Genomic DNA, 15,330 nt, shown 5'->3' with positions numbered 1-15,330 from the left:
GAAAATTATCAAGAACTTTCCTGTTTCAAACACCACAAAATCAATTTTCTCAAAAATAAATTGCATCACTGTCTTCTTTCTTTTGGCAGGAACTGTATGAAATCTCACAATTTTGATCATAGACGCAATAGCCATTGTAAGCTCTAAATAACTAGACATCATTTATAAAGCTTCTACCTTTAATGGAAAACTGATAGATTTTTTTTTAGTGCTACAATACACTTAATGTGAACTAATAAGACATGCTTTGGGAGCAACATGCAACAGACAGAGACTGGGGCTACTTCACCTCCTCCAGCTTGAAGGCAATCATGGAAACAGCTCTGAAAACAGCATCAGTAGAACCTGTAATGGTGGTGATCCGCTCAGGGCAGGATCCTTCTGAAATGGTAATCCGGGCAGTACTCTAAAGACACAGCAAACCAGAAATAACCGTGTAAATACGTTTTAAGTTTTCTAATTTTATAGAAGGGTTTAACCAAATGCACAAAATGTTTCATAATGGCTGGCCGCTATCTGCATATTGCAGATGTGGCTAAGAAACAAATGAGATAGCCCCTGTCTGTTTGGGGAGACTAGTCTGAATTTAAATTAGAAGCAAGGACTTCATGCCTCACATCTCTTTTTCTCATCCCTGCATTTGTCTGAGAGGTATCTGCTAAAAAAGCAGTTTGGTATAGTAGTTAAGACATCAGGCTAGAAACCATGAGACTGAATTCTCGTCTTGCCTTGGGCACAAAGTGACCTTGGGCCATTTGCTTTCTCTCAGACCTGGGAAGGAGGCAATTGCAAACCACTTCTGAAAAAACTTGCTGGGAAAACTGCGGAGACTTGTCCAGGAAGTCCCTAAAAATTGGATACAACTGAACAGAATAAAAATAAATCTGTTACATGAGAATCAAATCCTCTCATTTCCAGAGAGGATAAATTCAAAAGTTAATGGTCTTCATACCTGTAGTGTCCTCTTATTATTATTGCATCATAGAATGTAGTAATATATTTAAACAGATAATAAATTCTGTTTCATTTCTATTTTCCAGTCACTTTTATCATGACATCTTTTGCACTGTGAGTTTAAACTAGATTAATACTGAAATAAACCTGGCAAATCCAACAGCAGCAGTTAACTACCAATAAAGACAGGATGCAAAGCTTCAAAAAAAAAAAATGGCACAGCAATTCTGAAAGGAAAGAGCACCATCATTGGGCAGGTTCATGAAGTATAGTATTAAAGCATCTCTGAGGATAGAAATACTGATGTCATCAGTAATGTTTAAGTTTATTCGATGACACTGAGGAGCTAGAGGGAAGTGTATTCATTATTTCAGAATCTACTTTAAAATAATTATGAATTATATTCAGAAAAATAGTGACCACAATATTTGTGTAGGTTGATCCCGCTTTCTGTCTCTCCATATTTTCTAGCACATTCTTCTTGATCCTCATCCTACTTTCTCCCAATAGATTTTTCACATTTGTTAGGAATTCATACAGCTAGAACTATAGAATACATAGCTGCTTCTCATCCTCAGCAACTTTTAAGATATGTGGACTTCAACTCCCAGATGGGCTGGCTGGGGAATTCTGGGAGTTGAAGTCCATACATTTTAAAGTTGCTGAGGTTGAGAAACATTGGAATAGTATATTACCTGTATTCGGGCTATTTTCCCCATGATACCTACCTGTTCTCGTATCTTCTTCACAGTCTCTCCTTTCTGTAGGATTAAGGACAATAAAGGCAATTAGTCTTAGAATGTGGAGCAAAAGGATTTTGGAAGCACACAGAATGACCTCCATTGATCTTACCTTGCCTATGATACTGCCAACTTCCTGCAGAGACAAGAGAAATGGGGTTAGAAGAGATATCCAAACCTGTAAGAGTCTATCAATGCCTGAAGATATATCCTTTTAAAAATGAGGAAGCAATCGCACACCTTCTCAAAAAAGAAAGTAAAGGTCATTCATGATTTGACAGATTAAATGAAAGGGTTATTCTCCCTGTCATGATCATTCTTTTTCTTTGTCTTCATTATTAACTCTTTAAAAAAAAACCTTAATGTTGAATTTGTATTAATCTGACCACCTTGGCAATTTAACCCACTATTTTGCTCTGCACCTCAAGTGCCTCTGCAGAGTATTGAAAAACATATGATAGGTTGGAGAGAATATTTTAAACTCCTGTACTGTAGCACGCTAGGCTTCAGTATTGGGATTTGCAAAATAACACTTCCCTGCAGCTCAAATGAACATTCTGCCCCATGCAAGATTTGTTACTGACTATGCAGAGACCACGGCTAAAGCCTAATATGGCAGTCCCAATGTACTTACCTTTCCATGCATAAGCATCCGGAGAGTGAGTGTAATGCTGAGTTCTGTTTCATCCAGTCCGTTATCTGAGCCACTCATCCTATCTGGTGATGCCACAGTGTAGGAATGCATGGATTTGCTTCTAAGGAAAATCAACACCCTGGTCCTAGAAGGTGTTGAAGTCGGCAAATCTGCAGACGCACAGAGAAAAATAAAAAAAGTCTCATAGGGTACCTTGCTTGTAAAGCAGCCCCATTAAGTTGGAGGGGTAAGGGTGATTAGTATTTTATTTATTTATAAAATTTATTGGCCACCCATCTTACCAGAGGGTAACTCTGGGCGGCTTACAATTACATCTTAGTTAAAACATAAAGTTAAAATCAGACATTAAAACCAAGGACACGTGGGGAGGGCAGGGGCGGAGTGGAGGGGGAAATGGGATCTGTTATTACTCACTCAACCACCTCCACTGCGCTGATCCCCCACTGGGGCCCTAAGCTGACTGGCACAGCCACATCTTTGGGCCCTTAGGAAAGGAGGGTTGAGACCAACCTCACATGGGGGGGGATATGTTCCAGAAGGCAGGAGCAACAGCAGAGAAAGCCCTCCTCCTAAACCCCGCCAGCCAGAATACTTCGGCTGACAGGACCCACAGCATACTTCCTCTGCCGGCATGAGTGATACAAGCCAATCCGAGTGTGGTGAGGTGGTCCTTCAAGTAACCTGGACCCATACCATGAAGGGCTTTACAGGTGATCACTAAAACCTTGAATCGCATCCAGAAGCAGACTGGTAACCAGTGCAACTTACGGAGCAGTGGTGTTATAGGGACCATTTTCAGGCCCTCCAAAATTACCCATGCTACCATACACCAGCTGTAGCTTCCAAATGCTCTTCAAGGGTAGCCCCATGAAGAGTGCATTACAATAGTCCAGCCGTGAGATGACTAGGGACTGAACGACTGAGCGCAGAGAATCCTGGTCCAGGAAAGGCCACAACTGGTGCACAACACGAAATTGTGCAAAGGCTCTCCAAGCCGTGACTATCACCTGTTCTTTGAACAGGAGTCACAAGTCCAGGAGAACCCCCAAGTTGTGCACCGAGTCTTTCTGGGGCAGTGCCACCCCATCCAGAGGTCAAAAATGACAAAGTCCTAGATTCCAGAGCCCTGCAAACCCAAAGCCATTCAGTCTTACCAGGGTTCAGTCGAAGGTTAGTAAGAAGGGGTTGGCTTTTATGCAACATCCCTTGATACTCCTGTCTCAGAGCACCTGGAGAATAATGATAACGGTGATGAAGGGAAACATCACATAAACAAACATGACTTATTTAGCCATTAGGCAGGATAAAATTAATGGAAACACATATCTGTATCTGATCTGTGAAATATTATAATCCATGTACATTAAAAAATACAGAGTGGTGAAGCCAACTGCAGGGTGAACAGTCATGGAGGCCGTATTTATTTAAGTAGATACACATGGTATTGTATTGATCCACCAACACATATTTACCTACCTACCAGGTATATAGGTAGCAGTCACAATATGGTTGTTCGGTTTTGATCTAATATGATATGTGAATACAGATATAATTTGTAAAGCACGCTTTTATGACTTGGATGAACCAGGTCACTTCAGTTTGTTCTACAAACTATGCCTAGAATAGCTATTTATACAAGTAGGACAAGTTTTTACTCCAAATGTATCTTGAAGAGGAACAGTCTATAGAATTGTTTGTATCTGCAGGTAGATGGAGGAAGGTTGATTATTAAGAGTCTCGTTCTTGCGTGCAGCTTAACCATTCCTTACTATCCTCCTTGCTCCAGAAGTAATTCTGATCTATCTATGCCTCCCTGATGAGAAAGGAATGGTAATTTTCCGTAGCTGAAAGCAAGCATTATGAAGTTATATTGAGGACAATAGATCCAAAGATACATTTCCTCCTTGCTTGAGATCCTTCTTTTCCCAGCTATCATCCACGTATAAAAACCAAAGCAGAAGAAATTGATGATTCTGGTTAGCAATGGGAGCACCCCCCCCAAAAAAGATTTCCAATGTATGATTGTGTGTTTCCTATATGCACACATCTCTACTTAGATAAGATGTCATCTGACTCCAGGTATCTATCATAACTCAATGACAAAAATCAAGTGACCTGTTTATAGATATATCAGCTTTACACTGAGGTCCTCCAGATGTATTGCAGTTCAACTTCCATAATCCCTCTGCTGATCATGCTATCTGGGGAATTATAAGAGGCTCCAGGTTGGGGAAAGACTAATATAAATGCATAGATGATAGATATACAGAAAGGAACAACTACTGTATATGCACATAGTTTCAGCTTTACCAAAATGGCCTGAAAAAAAAAAAGAGTTTATATATTGCAAAGATTCCTGGTGGTTGTCTTAGCCCATCTTTGTCCTAATACTTTTATATATCCCATTGGAGTTATGTACAGAACATGGCTAACTCTTCTACCATCTCACAGATGGATCTCACAACAATCTTATTTATAAAGCACAGCCCTTAAATGCAAGGCAATGCTGAATATTTATTCTTTTTTCAAAATTCTCTCTCTCTCCCCCCCCCCTTGAATTCAATTTATAGATAAACTGAATACAAGTAAATGCTGGGGAGAGGCCCTTAAGAGAGAGAAAAACATTTGCAGAGATTGATGCAGGTTTTGGCATGGAATCAAGAAATGGTAGCTTTTTTTCTTCACTATTTCTTTACAGCTTAATGGAAGTCATTGGAAGAGCTGCTAAGTGGTCGTCTTTCATATATTTGATTGCTTGCTAATGCTTAGTGATTTTTTCTTCCAATGGCCCCAGCCAAGCATGCCTACCAAAAAGGGTGGGGCATCGGCCAATGTTGTGCTGTAGGAGATGAGAAAACCGCCTGTCAACTGCAATATGGCTAGCAAGAGGGAGAAAGATCTGAACTGCTACAGAACAGCCCCTTAAGAGGCTCAGTCTTCATGTAGTAGTGCTTGCTGTTAGGAAAACTGATGCTATTTCAGAGATTGATGCCGTCGGTCTGTCTGGGTGCCTGTCTCTTCCATCTGATCAATATATAAATAGGAAAATATTACCAATTTACTCAAAGCAGTGATGGTCTTGGCAGTCATCCTGAATTTGGGGTGTATGTGTGTAGTGTGCACAAAGTATTGTTCAAAAGCTTTTTTGGGGGTCTGGTTTGGTGGCAGCAGTGCCTCAGATAGAAAGTCCATACAGAGAATGGTAAGGACAGCCGAGAAGATCATAGGAAGCTCACTCCCTGGTATTCAGGATGCTGCTTATAAGCGTTATGTGCTTAGAGCTCAAAGCATTATTAGAGACCCCACACACCCACTTTATGGTCTACTTCTGTTGCTCCCCTCTGGGAGGAGGTTTCAAAATATTTCTAGCAGGACTACCTGATTCTGTAATAGCTTGTTCCCTATGCCATCCGTCTGGTAAACTCGCAAGATTTGTTTTTCTCGCCATGCACATGTATACATAACCTGAACTAGACTGTTGTTTCTCTGTGTCATATATGTGGATATATGCATAATTCTGTATTTATTTATTTATTTCATATTTATATAGTGTATATCAAAGGTAATGATCCTTTCAGAGCTGTATGCAAGGAAATTTCATTTTAATGTATGCCGATTAGTATACATTCAAAATGACAATAAAGTTATTATTCTATTCCTTTTGGAAACATCCTATAATATCAGGGCAGAGAGTGAGGTAAAATAGAGAGAATGAAAGAGGGAGGGAAGAAGGGAGGGAGAGAGAGAGAGAGAGAAGAGAGGGGGGGGGAAGATCTAGCATTTCTCCAATCTGTGTGCTCAACCACAACAAAGCAACCAAGGGCTTAAAAATAGGACTGGGTATATGATAAAGGGCTATTTTGAAACTCCTGGCCTCAGAGACAATCTGGTTTGACATTACAGGGTTCTCTATATGACAATATACAGACAAAATCCTCTCCAAGAAATTGTTTCAGGACAGTCAGAATAAATCCTTTTGGGATTGGTCCTGTGAATGCTGATCTCCAGAAATACAGTATGAATGTCATGATAAATAACAGTAAATGTTAGTAGATTTAACCACATTACTGGACTATCTCTCAAGTACTGTAATAAGTGCTGAGCTAGCTCCAGGTGGCCTCGGATTAGAAGAAATAGCCATGCTGGCTTAGGTCAAACCAATAGAGCTGATAATGAGATGCCCTTGGGAAGTTTGTAAGTGAAACCACCATAATGCCCTTCTCTTTCCTTATTGCATCAACTGCTACGCTGGGGCCATCATGTAAAACTATTAAGACTAGTAACAGTTGGTTCTTAACTTTTATGAATCTGCCTCTTAATCCTTTTAGAAGTGGATGATGCAGGATGTTATGTTTAGAGGAGTGGATTATATTTATTGATAAGTATTGTATTAAGACATTAAAATTGACATGTTCACAGCTACAATTTCTCACCATTGTTTGATGGTATTTTAATATTGTATTTTTCAATATAGGCTGGCAATAATTCTGATTTCAGAGCTCCCTGAGTATCTCCGGGGACCTCTAGGGGTTCTAGGATCAAATTTAGGAAACACTGTGCTAGAAATAGCAAAATCCATGAGGAAGCATTGCTTTAATCTGCTCTGAATTTCCTATCAATTGAATGGCCCATATCAAGTTCAATGAGAGGAGGAAAAAAAAAACCCTTTCTATTCACTTTCTGAATGGAGTGCATTTTATATGCCTCTCTCATACCTCCTCCCCATCGTATCTTTTCTAAACCACTGATGGATCTTGATGCCTGCTAATTTTGTAGCCCAGACCTCCAACTGTCCTGTGATTTAGAATAAGTACGGTAGAATAAATCTGCTTATTTGTTTATTTCTGGGTTCAAAAAACATCTTGTAGGGCTTCCTATACTCATAAGATAGTATACAGAAAATTCCCCAAGTCATAATAATGTGAAAGTTCCTTAAATTAAAACCACATAACATCATCTTAAAAGTGAGTTGTTACAATCAGTCAGGCACTGAAATTACTTGGAAGTTGCTCTGAGTACAATGCAGAGAATCAGCCTGCGAAGTAAATTAATTGTTTGAATTCAAATGTACTGAGCTATCATCTTGTTTTAAAGCAGAGCTTTTATTTTTAAAGACATCTCCCTTTCCTTAGAAGTACTTCCTGCCAAGCACAGAAAGACTAAGGTCTCATTATCTTTTTTTAAAAGCACTTTAAAAACCCTTTACATGTATTTATCTGCAAAAGGAATAGGTTACAATTAATGCTGTAGTACTATTATAGCCTTTGCATAGATCATAATATCTCTGTATTTTTACAGCTAATCTCTATGTTTAAAGTAATACCCCCATTATAGTCTTTTTGTAAATCCAAGGATATATTTATAAAATGTGTAATAATATCAGTTTTTTTTCAGACCTTGTAAAGCTGGCAATTTTTACATGTTTTGTCTTACAAGCTTCATTTTGTTTGGGAGCTTTAGAAAGTGCAACAAATATTTAGAAGAAAATGAAAATATAAGTTCATTTATCTGCCTAATACTGTCCTCTTGCAAACCTTTAGGAAGAAATTAATAGTCTAATTATAAGTTCAGAATGAGATGCCTTTTGCTACTTGCTTTTGTTGGTGAATATTCTGATAATTATTTTTCTTAATTTACTATCATAATTTACTGCAAACCTAATACATCATTCTGAGAAGGAACAATTAAAAACCTTCATACACATCATCTCTACAATACTGACATAAGGAAATAAAATGAGAACATTTACAGGATCCAGCTTAGGCCTTTGGGGCCATGGCATAGGCTAGATAAAAAACAGCTTGGAATTTTAATCTTGATAAACAAAGTGAAGAGAGCAATATTAATGAAAGTGGCTGATATTATAGTTCGTCTGTCAATCAAACCTGGTTTTCCACTACTAGTCTAACTCTCCAATGAGTTATTTGTCACATCCATGTTTTACATTTTAGACATAAACTTAAAAGAGGCTTTTAGCTAAAGAGATAACAGGATTTTGCATTCTTTCCTTCCTCTACTTGATCTTCACAACAATTCTGCAAAACAGATGAGGCTAAAAAGTGCTCCAGATTATCAACTGAGTGTCCTGGTTCATTTGACACAGGTTGTTCTCTCTTTCTATTCCAATAATCTATTTACTAACCGTACTAGTTTTTAGTATGTTCAGACCGATCTTTATTTTCTGGATATACATGCTTACTCCCACAGGAGCATAGGAAGAAAAGAATATTGTTTTTAATTATTTTCTTTAATAACATAGAAATTGTTTAATTGCACTCCTAAATGCATGCATACAGTAATAGTTTACAGTTTACAAGAAAGAGTGTGCATTTGAGGAAAGGAGAACGTTATTATGGATAATGAAATAGGTTCTTAGATTATGACTTGGGTAGTGTTAGTCAGTTTCTGTTGAAAGAGGCTAAAAATACAACCACATTAAAGAAGATACACTATCCGTAATGGTGCATAATTCTTATAATGTAAACAAAAGATGAATTCTTTATCAGGAAAGTAGAGAAGTGGCCCACAAATTAAGAACTGGGACATCAAAAGGACTCTTTCCATAAACCAGATTTTCTCCATACTCCTGTTTATTGGGCCAATGCTTTCAATGAACAAATATTAAGGAAGCAAACTTTACAGTACGTGTGTGCATGGTGAAGACTCTGATCTAAGCAGAATAATAGGTAGAGGACTAGATCAGAGCTGCAAAAATTTGGGTGGCCATGAGGTGATCATTTCCTTTCTGCCATCTAGTGTTTTTTGTGGACCAGATCTTGAATGAGATACCAAACTTAACAATGAACGTACTGAACAGAACATTTCTCCATTATTAAAAACTAAATAAAAAATAGTCTCACCATCACGGTCTCACAAATATCCATTACCCAAGGAGATAACTAGTGAAGCTTCTGGGGGTTTTGTGTGCCTCGAATACTATACATTTCAAAGAATCATAGCTTCTATAATTATGGGATGGGTGATTACATTTGTTTCTTATGACTTGGAAATGCTGACCCCCAATGTAGCTACCATATTTGTTTTCAACTGTTTGCAATCAAAGTCTCCAGATATCTGTATCAAAGATATCAGGAATTGGAATCTGAAGAAGGATATTCTTAGCTGCATACTGTATGCTCTCACCCTCATATTAGTTAGAAAAAGAGTTAACAATTTTCTTCTGGATGCCCATTTGGTCTGGAAAGCTGTAAATACCAACAGCCAGTTTTTTACAATATATTTTTATATAGATTTTGTTTTATATACTGTACACTATGTAGATTTGCCTGAATGGTGTCATACTAAGGATGGTCAATAAATGAAATGAAATAGACTAATAATGCAATTCTACCCAAGAACAGGCAGAGGAAGACATCTGCTTCTTTCTTTACTTCTCTTTTTTCAGGTGTTATAAATAGTTTCAAAAAGTCCTCAGGAAACAAGAGCAATCATCTAATCATTTTTTTTTTTTTTTTTTGCAGAGAATGCTTTCTGAAAATCCCCATCTATCAAGAAAGTTAGCAGGAGAGGGCTCTGATGTGAGTACTCCCTACTGCGGGCCATCCTCCTGGGAATCAGCTTGATCCTGAAGCAGTCCTTTCCCCTCCATTGTCTGCAAACATGCTTAGACCTGGCAAGTGTGAAAAGCCTTGGGGACTGAAGATGACATCGAATACATTATGTTGTCTCAGGTCAGAAGTGGTGCTGTGCTTGGTGGAATGGATTTGTAACCAAGTTTATTAGTATTTTGCAAGTTATTCTGTTGTTTGACTTTGGAAGCTGTTCAGGGCCAACCATAAAAGTCACCATGGTAAATAGATAGCTAATGTACCATACTGTATGTGTTTTTCAGGATATAGTCATTGTTTGTTTATCATAGAAGCAACTTTAGGTGTTTTACAATCAATTAAAAACGAGATAAAACATTTAAAAATATAAAAACAATAAATGTTAACACTAAGGTTGAGTTTAATACGCACAAGAAGTTGGTTTAAGTTTTCTAGCTCTGTACAGAGGAGCTTCCCTCTTTCCAAGTTGTGCTTCATCCTGTTGTTGCAAATGTTTTTCCTAATTTCCTGCTTACTTGCTGGAGCCAGAAAGAAAAAAAAATATGCCCCCATCCTCCACAAAACCACAAAAGAAAAAGATTGTTGCTCAGCCAAGAAAGTAGAAAGCCATCTGATGGCTAGACCAGATGTAGGACTGGTGATGATTTTTCCATCCCTTTCTTCTAATTGTCCCCATTATTTCCAAATTCTTGATCAAGGTTTAAAGTAGGAGTGTGTGAGCAATAGGAAATTACTTGATGAGTTATTGGGGGGGGGGGGATGTTAGTGAATACTGTAGAGAAATCACTAGAAGAAAAGAAATAAAGGGAAGCTTTAGGAATAAGCTTTGGATGTAAGAAAATGTTGTGGCTGTTCGTTCCCTACCTCCTAAACAAATGTTTCATGATTACTATGAGTGCTGGTAAGGTTGAATTTGTTTCTTTATAACAGCTTCTAACCCTAACTGTGCCCTCTAATTTATCAGATTCCCATCTGCCTCATGTATTTTTTACAGAAACAAAGCAGGAGTCAAAAGTCATGGTCACGTATTTGTAGAAAATGAGACTTTAGAAGTTGCAAACCAAAGCCCCACCACACACACAGTCCTATTAGGTACATCCCATTGCTTCAAACTATTTATATTAAAATTGCACTAACGTAACACTCTTTTTAATCGAAAATATAACTTTGCTAATTTCTATGCAGAAATAAAAGCTTGGCCACTCTATCAGAGAGGAAGCAGGGGTAAGATAAATGAAGGAAAGGCAACCTAGAAGTTTTAGTTTTTAAAAATTGATGTTTATATACATTACTGTTTAACACAATGTTATGCATTTTTATTTATTTATTTATTTATTTGTTAATAAATAATTTGTTGCTGTGAGGCTACTCTAGGGAACTTTCATAGAGTTCACTCCCAAACACAAATGCATAGAGATACTGTTTTAGAATTATACCAAAAGATAACTAAAAAATGCAATAAATATATATTTGGTTTCATTTGCACCACATGGCCCCCCAACTGGCATTTTTATAGCCAACTTCAATACAATGTATAATGTAGACTGTGGATGTGACTGCTCCCATTGGAAATATTCTGTGATAAAGTAACTTGTAACTTATGAAATATATTTTCCCATTTTTGCCATTGTTTTGCTTTTGTAAATGTACCATTTGCAAGGTATATACTAGGACGGTGATGGCGAACCTTTTAGAGACTGAGTGCCCAAACTGCAACTCAAAACCCACTTATGCATCGTCGAGTGCCGGGTGGGTGTGGTCCATTGGCTGGGTGTGGCCCATTGGCTGGGCGTGGCTGCAGTGGTAACAGCAGACTGGGTGGGACTAAAAAGTTCAATCAATTCCAACTTTGCAAGATTTTTTTTTTCTCGCGAGGTTGAAATTGATCGATTGAACCTTTTTTTTTTTTGCACACGGCGTCAGAGGCCTAAAGTGAAAAGGTTTTATAAAACCTAGCTGAAGGCCTAGGACTGGGGCGACAGCGCGTGTGCCCACAGAGAGGGCTCTGAGTGCCACCTCTGGCACCTGTGCCAAAGGTTCACCACCACTGTACTAGGAGCATCAAACATTAGTCTGCATACATTTTCTTTATGGCCCTATTTCCTTTCCATTTCAGGTTGGCACTATCATTAATAGATGATACAGGTGCTTTGCCAGGTGAAAGAAAAGTACCTTAGCAGTGGATGGACTTGGGTGTGCCCAACTGTTGGGTCTGCCTAGTATCTTCAGAGGTGGGAGCTCTCATCCCTGCACAAGCTGGCAGGTAAAACTGTAGCCTATCCTTTTCTCTAAAGAAATTAGCGCACATGGATGCCAAATAATTTCCAAATCAATCCGTGATAAGGCTTCACCATGACTACTTTGTCTTTTGTTGCTGTTTTTTTATTGTTTTTGCATGAAATGAATCCATTCCTCAGTCTCAGCGCCCTCCTTCTATCCTCTGTGGAAGAACCTTTCCCATTCCAAAACGTCCATGCTCAATGCATGTCTACCTGCTAATCTATGTTTAAACCAGTACTGCCCTCTATGTAACCTCTGCCACGCTGTCTCAAACTTAACCTTACTCCTCACATTTTATATCTTTCCTCTGGCACATCAGTGCCGGACAATGTACTTCCCACCTTCATAGGTATGGCTTTTCTGGGGAACTCAGGATTCCAAAGAGCTTTGGGTTGGTGATTATGATGATTTTCTCTTTGATTATCTAAGATAAATGATATTAAATCCCCCCTGAAAATCCAAAAGTAAAGCAGGATGAAAATGCTAGCTAACCCTGGGATGAGGCGAGAAGGCAACAGCTGTGTAAATGCAGCCATGGTCACCACCTCCCTTCTGATCTCTCAGCTGTCCCAAGCGGCAACTGTCTTATCAAAGAGTTTTAAGGGGCTTACTTAGACTCCACCGCCTTTATTCTTGCCTGGCAGATTGAGTGTCAGAAAAACCTGGGGCTTTGTTTGGGAGGACAAGTTACGGCAGGCTGGACAACTATAGTCAAGCCATCAGACTTCTTCTACCTTCTAGAGAAAGGAGCCCTGCATGCCGCTCCTGTGCAGTAAGACTTTAGAAAAAGGATTAAAAAAGTGAAGTCATGGGGTGGGGCACAGAGCCATGGAGAGAAAGATAGAGGTACCATTGCTTCCAGATACAAGTTTGGTCTCGGAAGCACAAGTCTTACTTTGCTTCTCCTTCAGCAGACACAGACAGGAAGACCCCCCCCCCCCCAGTGGTGGGATTCAAATATGTGAACAACCGGTTCTCTGTGTGGATGCCACTTCCAGAAGTCCATTCTGGGCCTGGGCAAAAAAAAATATTAGCTACCGGGTCTGCTGAAGTGGTGCAAACTGGATGAATCCCACCACTGCCCCCTCCCCCAATGGAGGGGAGAGAAAGACCCCATTTGTAGCCTACTAATCAAAAAAATGAGATGATTGTTTTCCTCCCTTTGCTTATAGATTCCATAATTTACAAGAACAAACACATTTTAATATGCAATTTGATATACAGTGTGTATGCTTTGTGTTTTCTGAGCGAACATCACTCCTGTTTTAGTATAGTGTCGTATAGTATAATTTATTAATTTAATACATTAAATTTAAAAAAAAACCATTCCCTTCTTACCCCTATGCATCTGTCTTCCACAATCTCATATCCTCTACCAGGGGGCTGAGGGTTTGAGGGTTCTGCACAGGATCTTGCTATTCCTGTGGTACTGCTCTCTTCTGGACAGAGAACTCTGATGTTGTAACTGGGATCTGTTGGAGCCACTCTCCAGGCTTAGGAATCACAGCCCCGAGTGCTCCTACCACCACTGGAATCACTTCAGCCTTTATGCTCCACGTCTTGTCTAGTTCCTCCTTCAAGCCCTTGGTACCGATGTGATCAGTACTTCAGTTCTGTCTTTCAGTCTGTTTCCCTTTCCCGCTACTGGAAAGGGCTGCACTAAATGTGCATATACTGTAACTTCAGCAAGTTAATTCTTGGGAATAACTCTTCCTTTGGAGGTTACTTTTGTTTTGTTTGCTTTCGTATTTTAATTATTAATTGATTAAATGTGTATATGTTATTTTAAATTTGTTTTTTTTTAAATTTTAGAAATAATCCCAAATGGGACAACTGAATACTTCAAAAAGGATTCTAAAATATTTTGAACCTCCAGCGTTACTCAGGGGAACATTACAAAACAAAACAGTTGTATTTTTATTAAAGTCAGCGCAAACTATTTCTCACGCAACAGCAAAAATCATTACAGTACAATTTCCCACAAATTCAGTAGAGAAAAAGGGGGCAAGTGGTGAGAATGCTTTGGGTTATCACCCCTGGAATGCAAGCGTGAAATGTCAGGATTGTCATATTGTATGAACTATGCTGTGATGTCACAATATAGGTCTCTCATCCTTTTTTGGCACTGCAGTTTGTAGTAAATGCCTATGACCAACTCTAATTTACTTGGTAACATATAAGTTGTCCCCTTTAATCTCAGTAAATATTTGCGGAATTTTCAGAAAATAAGCACAATCTAACAAAATGAAATTCAATGTAGGCAAAAGGAAAGTCTTACACTTAGGCAGGAAAAACCAAAAGTACACATATAGATTGGGTGAAATCAGGCTTAATAGCAATAACTGTGAGAGGGATCTCGGAGTCTTAATGGACAATCAATTAAATATGAGCCAACAGTGTGCGTCGGCAGCCAAAAAAGCCAATGCAATCCTAAATTGCATTAACAGAGGGATTCAATCAAGATCACATGAGGTACTAATACCACTCTATAAAGCCTTAGTAAGACCACACCTAGAATAGTGCAATCAGTTTTGGTCTCCATGCTATAAAAAAGATGTTGAGACTCTAGAAAAAGTGCAGAGAAGAGCAACAAAGATGATTAGGGGACTGGAGGCTAAAACATATGAAAAACGGTTACCAGAACTGGGCTTGGCTAGTCTAATGAAGAACCAGGGGAGACATGACAGCAGTGTTCCAATATTTATGGGGCTGTCACAGAGTGGAGGGGATCAATCTATTTTTCAAAGCACCTTAAGGCCAGACAAGGAATAACAGATGTAAACTGGTCAAGGAGAGATTCAGCCTAGAAATAAGGAGAAATTTTCTGACAGTGAGAACAATCAACCAATGGAACAGTTTGCCTTCAGATCTTGTGGGAGTTTTATCACTGGAAACTTTCAAGAAGAGACTGGACTGCCGTTTGTCAGAAATGGTGTTGGGTCTCCTACTTGGGTGGGTAGGGGTTGGACTAGATGATCTACAAGGTCCCTTCCAACTCTTCTATTCTATTCTATTCTATTCTATTCTATTCTATTCTATTGTATTCTATTCTATTCTATTCTATTCTATTAGATACATTCCTACTGATAAGCCTTTTGATCAATCACAGAATCACTTTTCTTTAAATGTTAGA

General features: G+C 38.7%; 1 protein-coding gene across 4 annotated transcripts in view; it reads right to left on the bottom strand.

Moving 5' to 3' along the window:
* Positions 1–15,330, bottom strand: part of PCBP4 (poly(rC) binding protein 4) — a 55,972-nt gene that overhangs the window by 29,075 nt on the left and 11,567 nt on the right. For all 4 annotated transcript variants that reach the window (XM_039342612.1, XM_039342613.1, XM_039342614.1 and 1 more), the window contains exons 2-5: positions 2,329–2,498; positions 1,807–1,830; positions 1,683–1,715; positions 290–406 (exon numbers count right to left, since the gene is read on the bottom strand). In XM_039342612.1, coding sequence (XP_039198546.1) covers positions 290–406; positions 1,683–1,715; positions 1,807–1,830; positions 2,329–2,439 — 285 coding nt within the window. In that variant the 5' untranslated portion in view covers positions 2,440–2,498. The remainder of the gene's footprint in view (positions 1–289; positions 407–1,682; positions 1,716–1,806; positions 1,831–2,328; positions 2,499–15,330) is intronic.

This window comes from Crotalus tigris, unplaced genomic scaffold (genome assembly GCF_016545835.1).
Source record: "Crotalus tigris isolate CLP2741 ecotype Arizona unplaced genomic scaffold, ASM1654583v1 scf7180000017800.2534000, whole genome shotgun sequence".
Lineage (NCBI taxonomy): Eukaryota > Metazoa > Chordata > Lepidosauria > Squamata > Viperidae > Crotalus > Crotalus tigris.
Note: the sequence above shows the minus strand (reverse complement) of the source record. Positions and strands in the feature narration are given on the sequence as shown.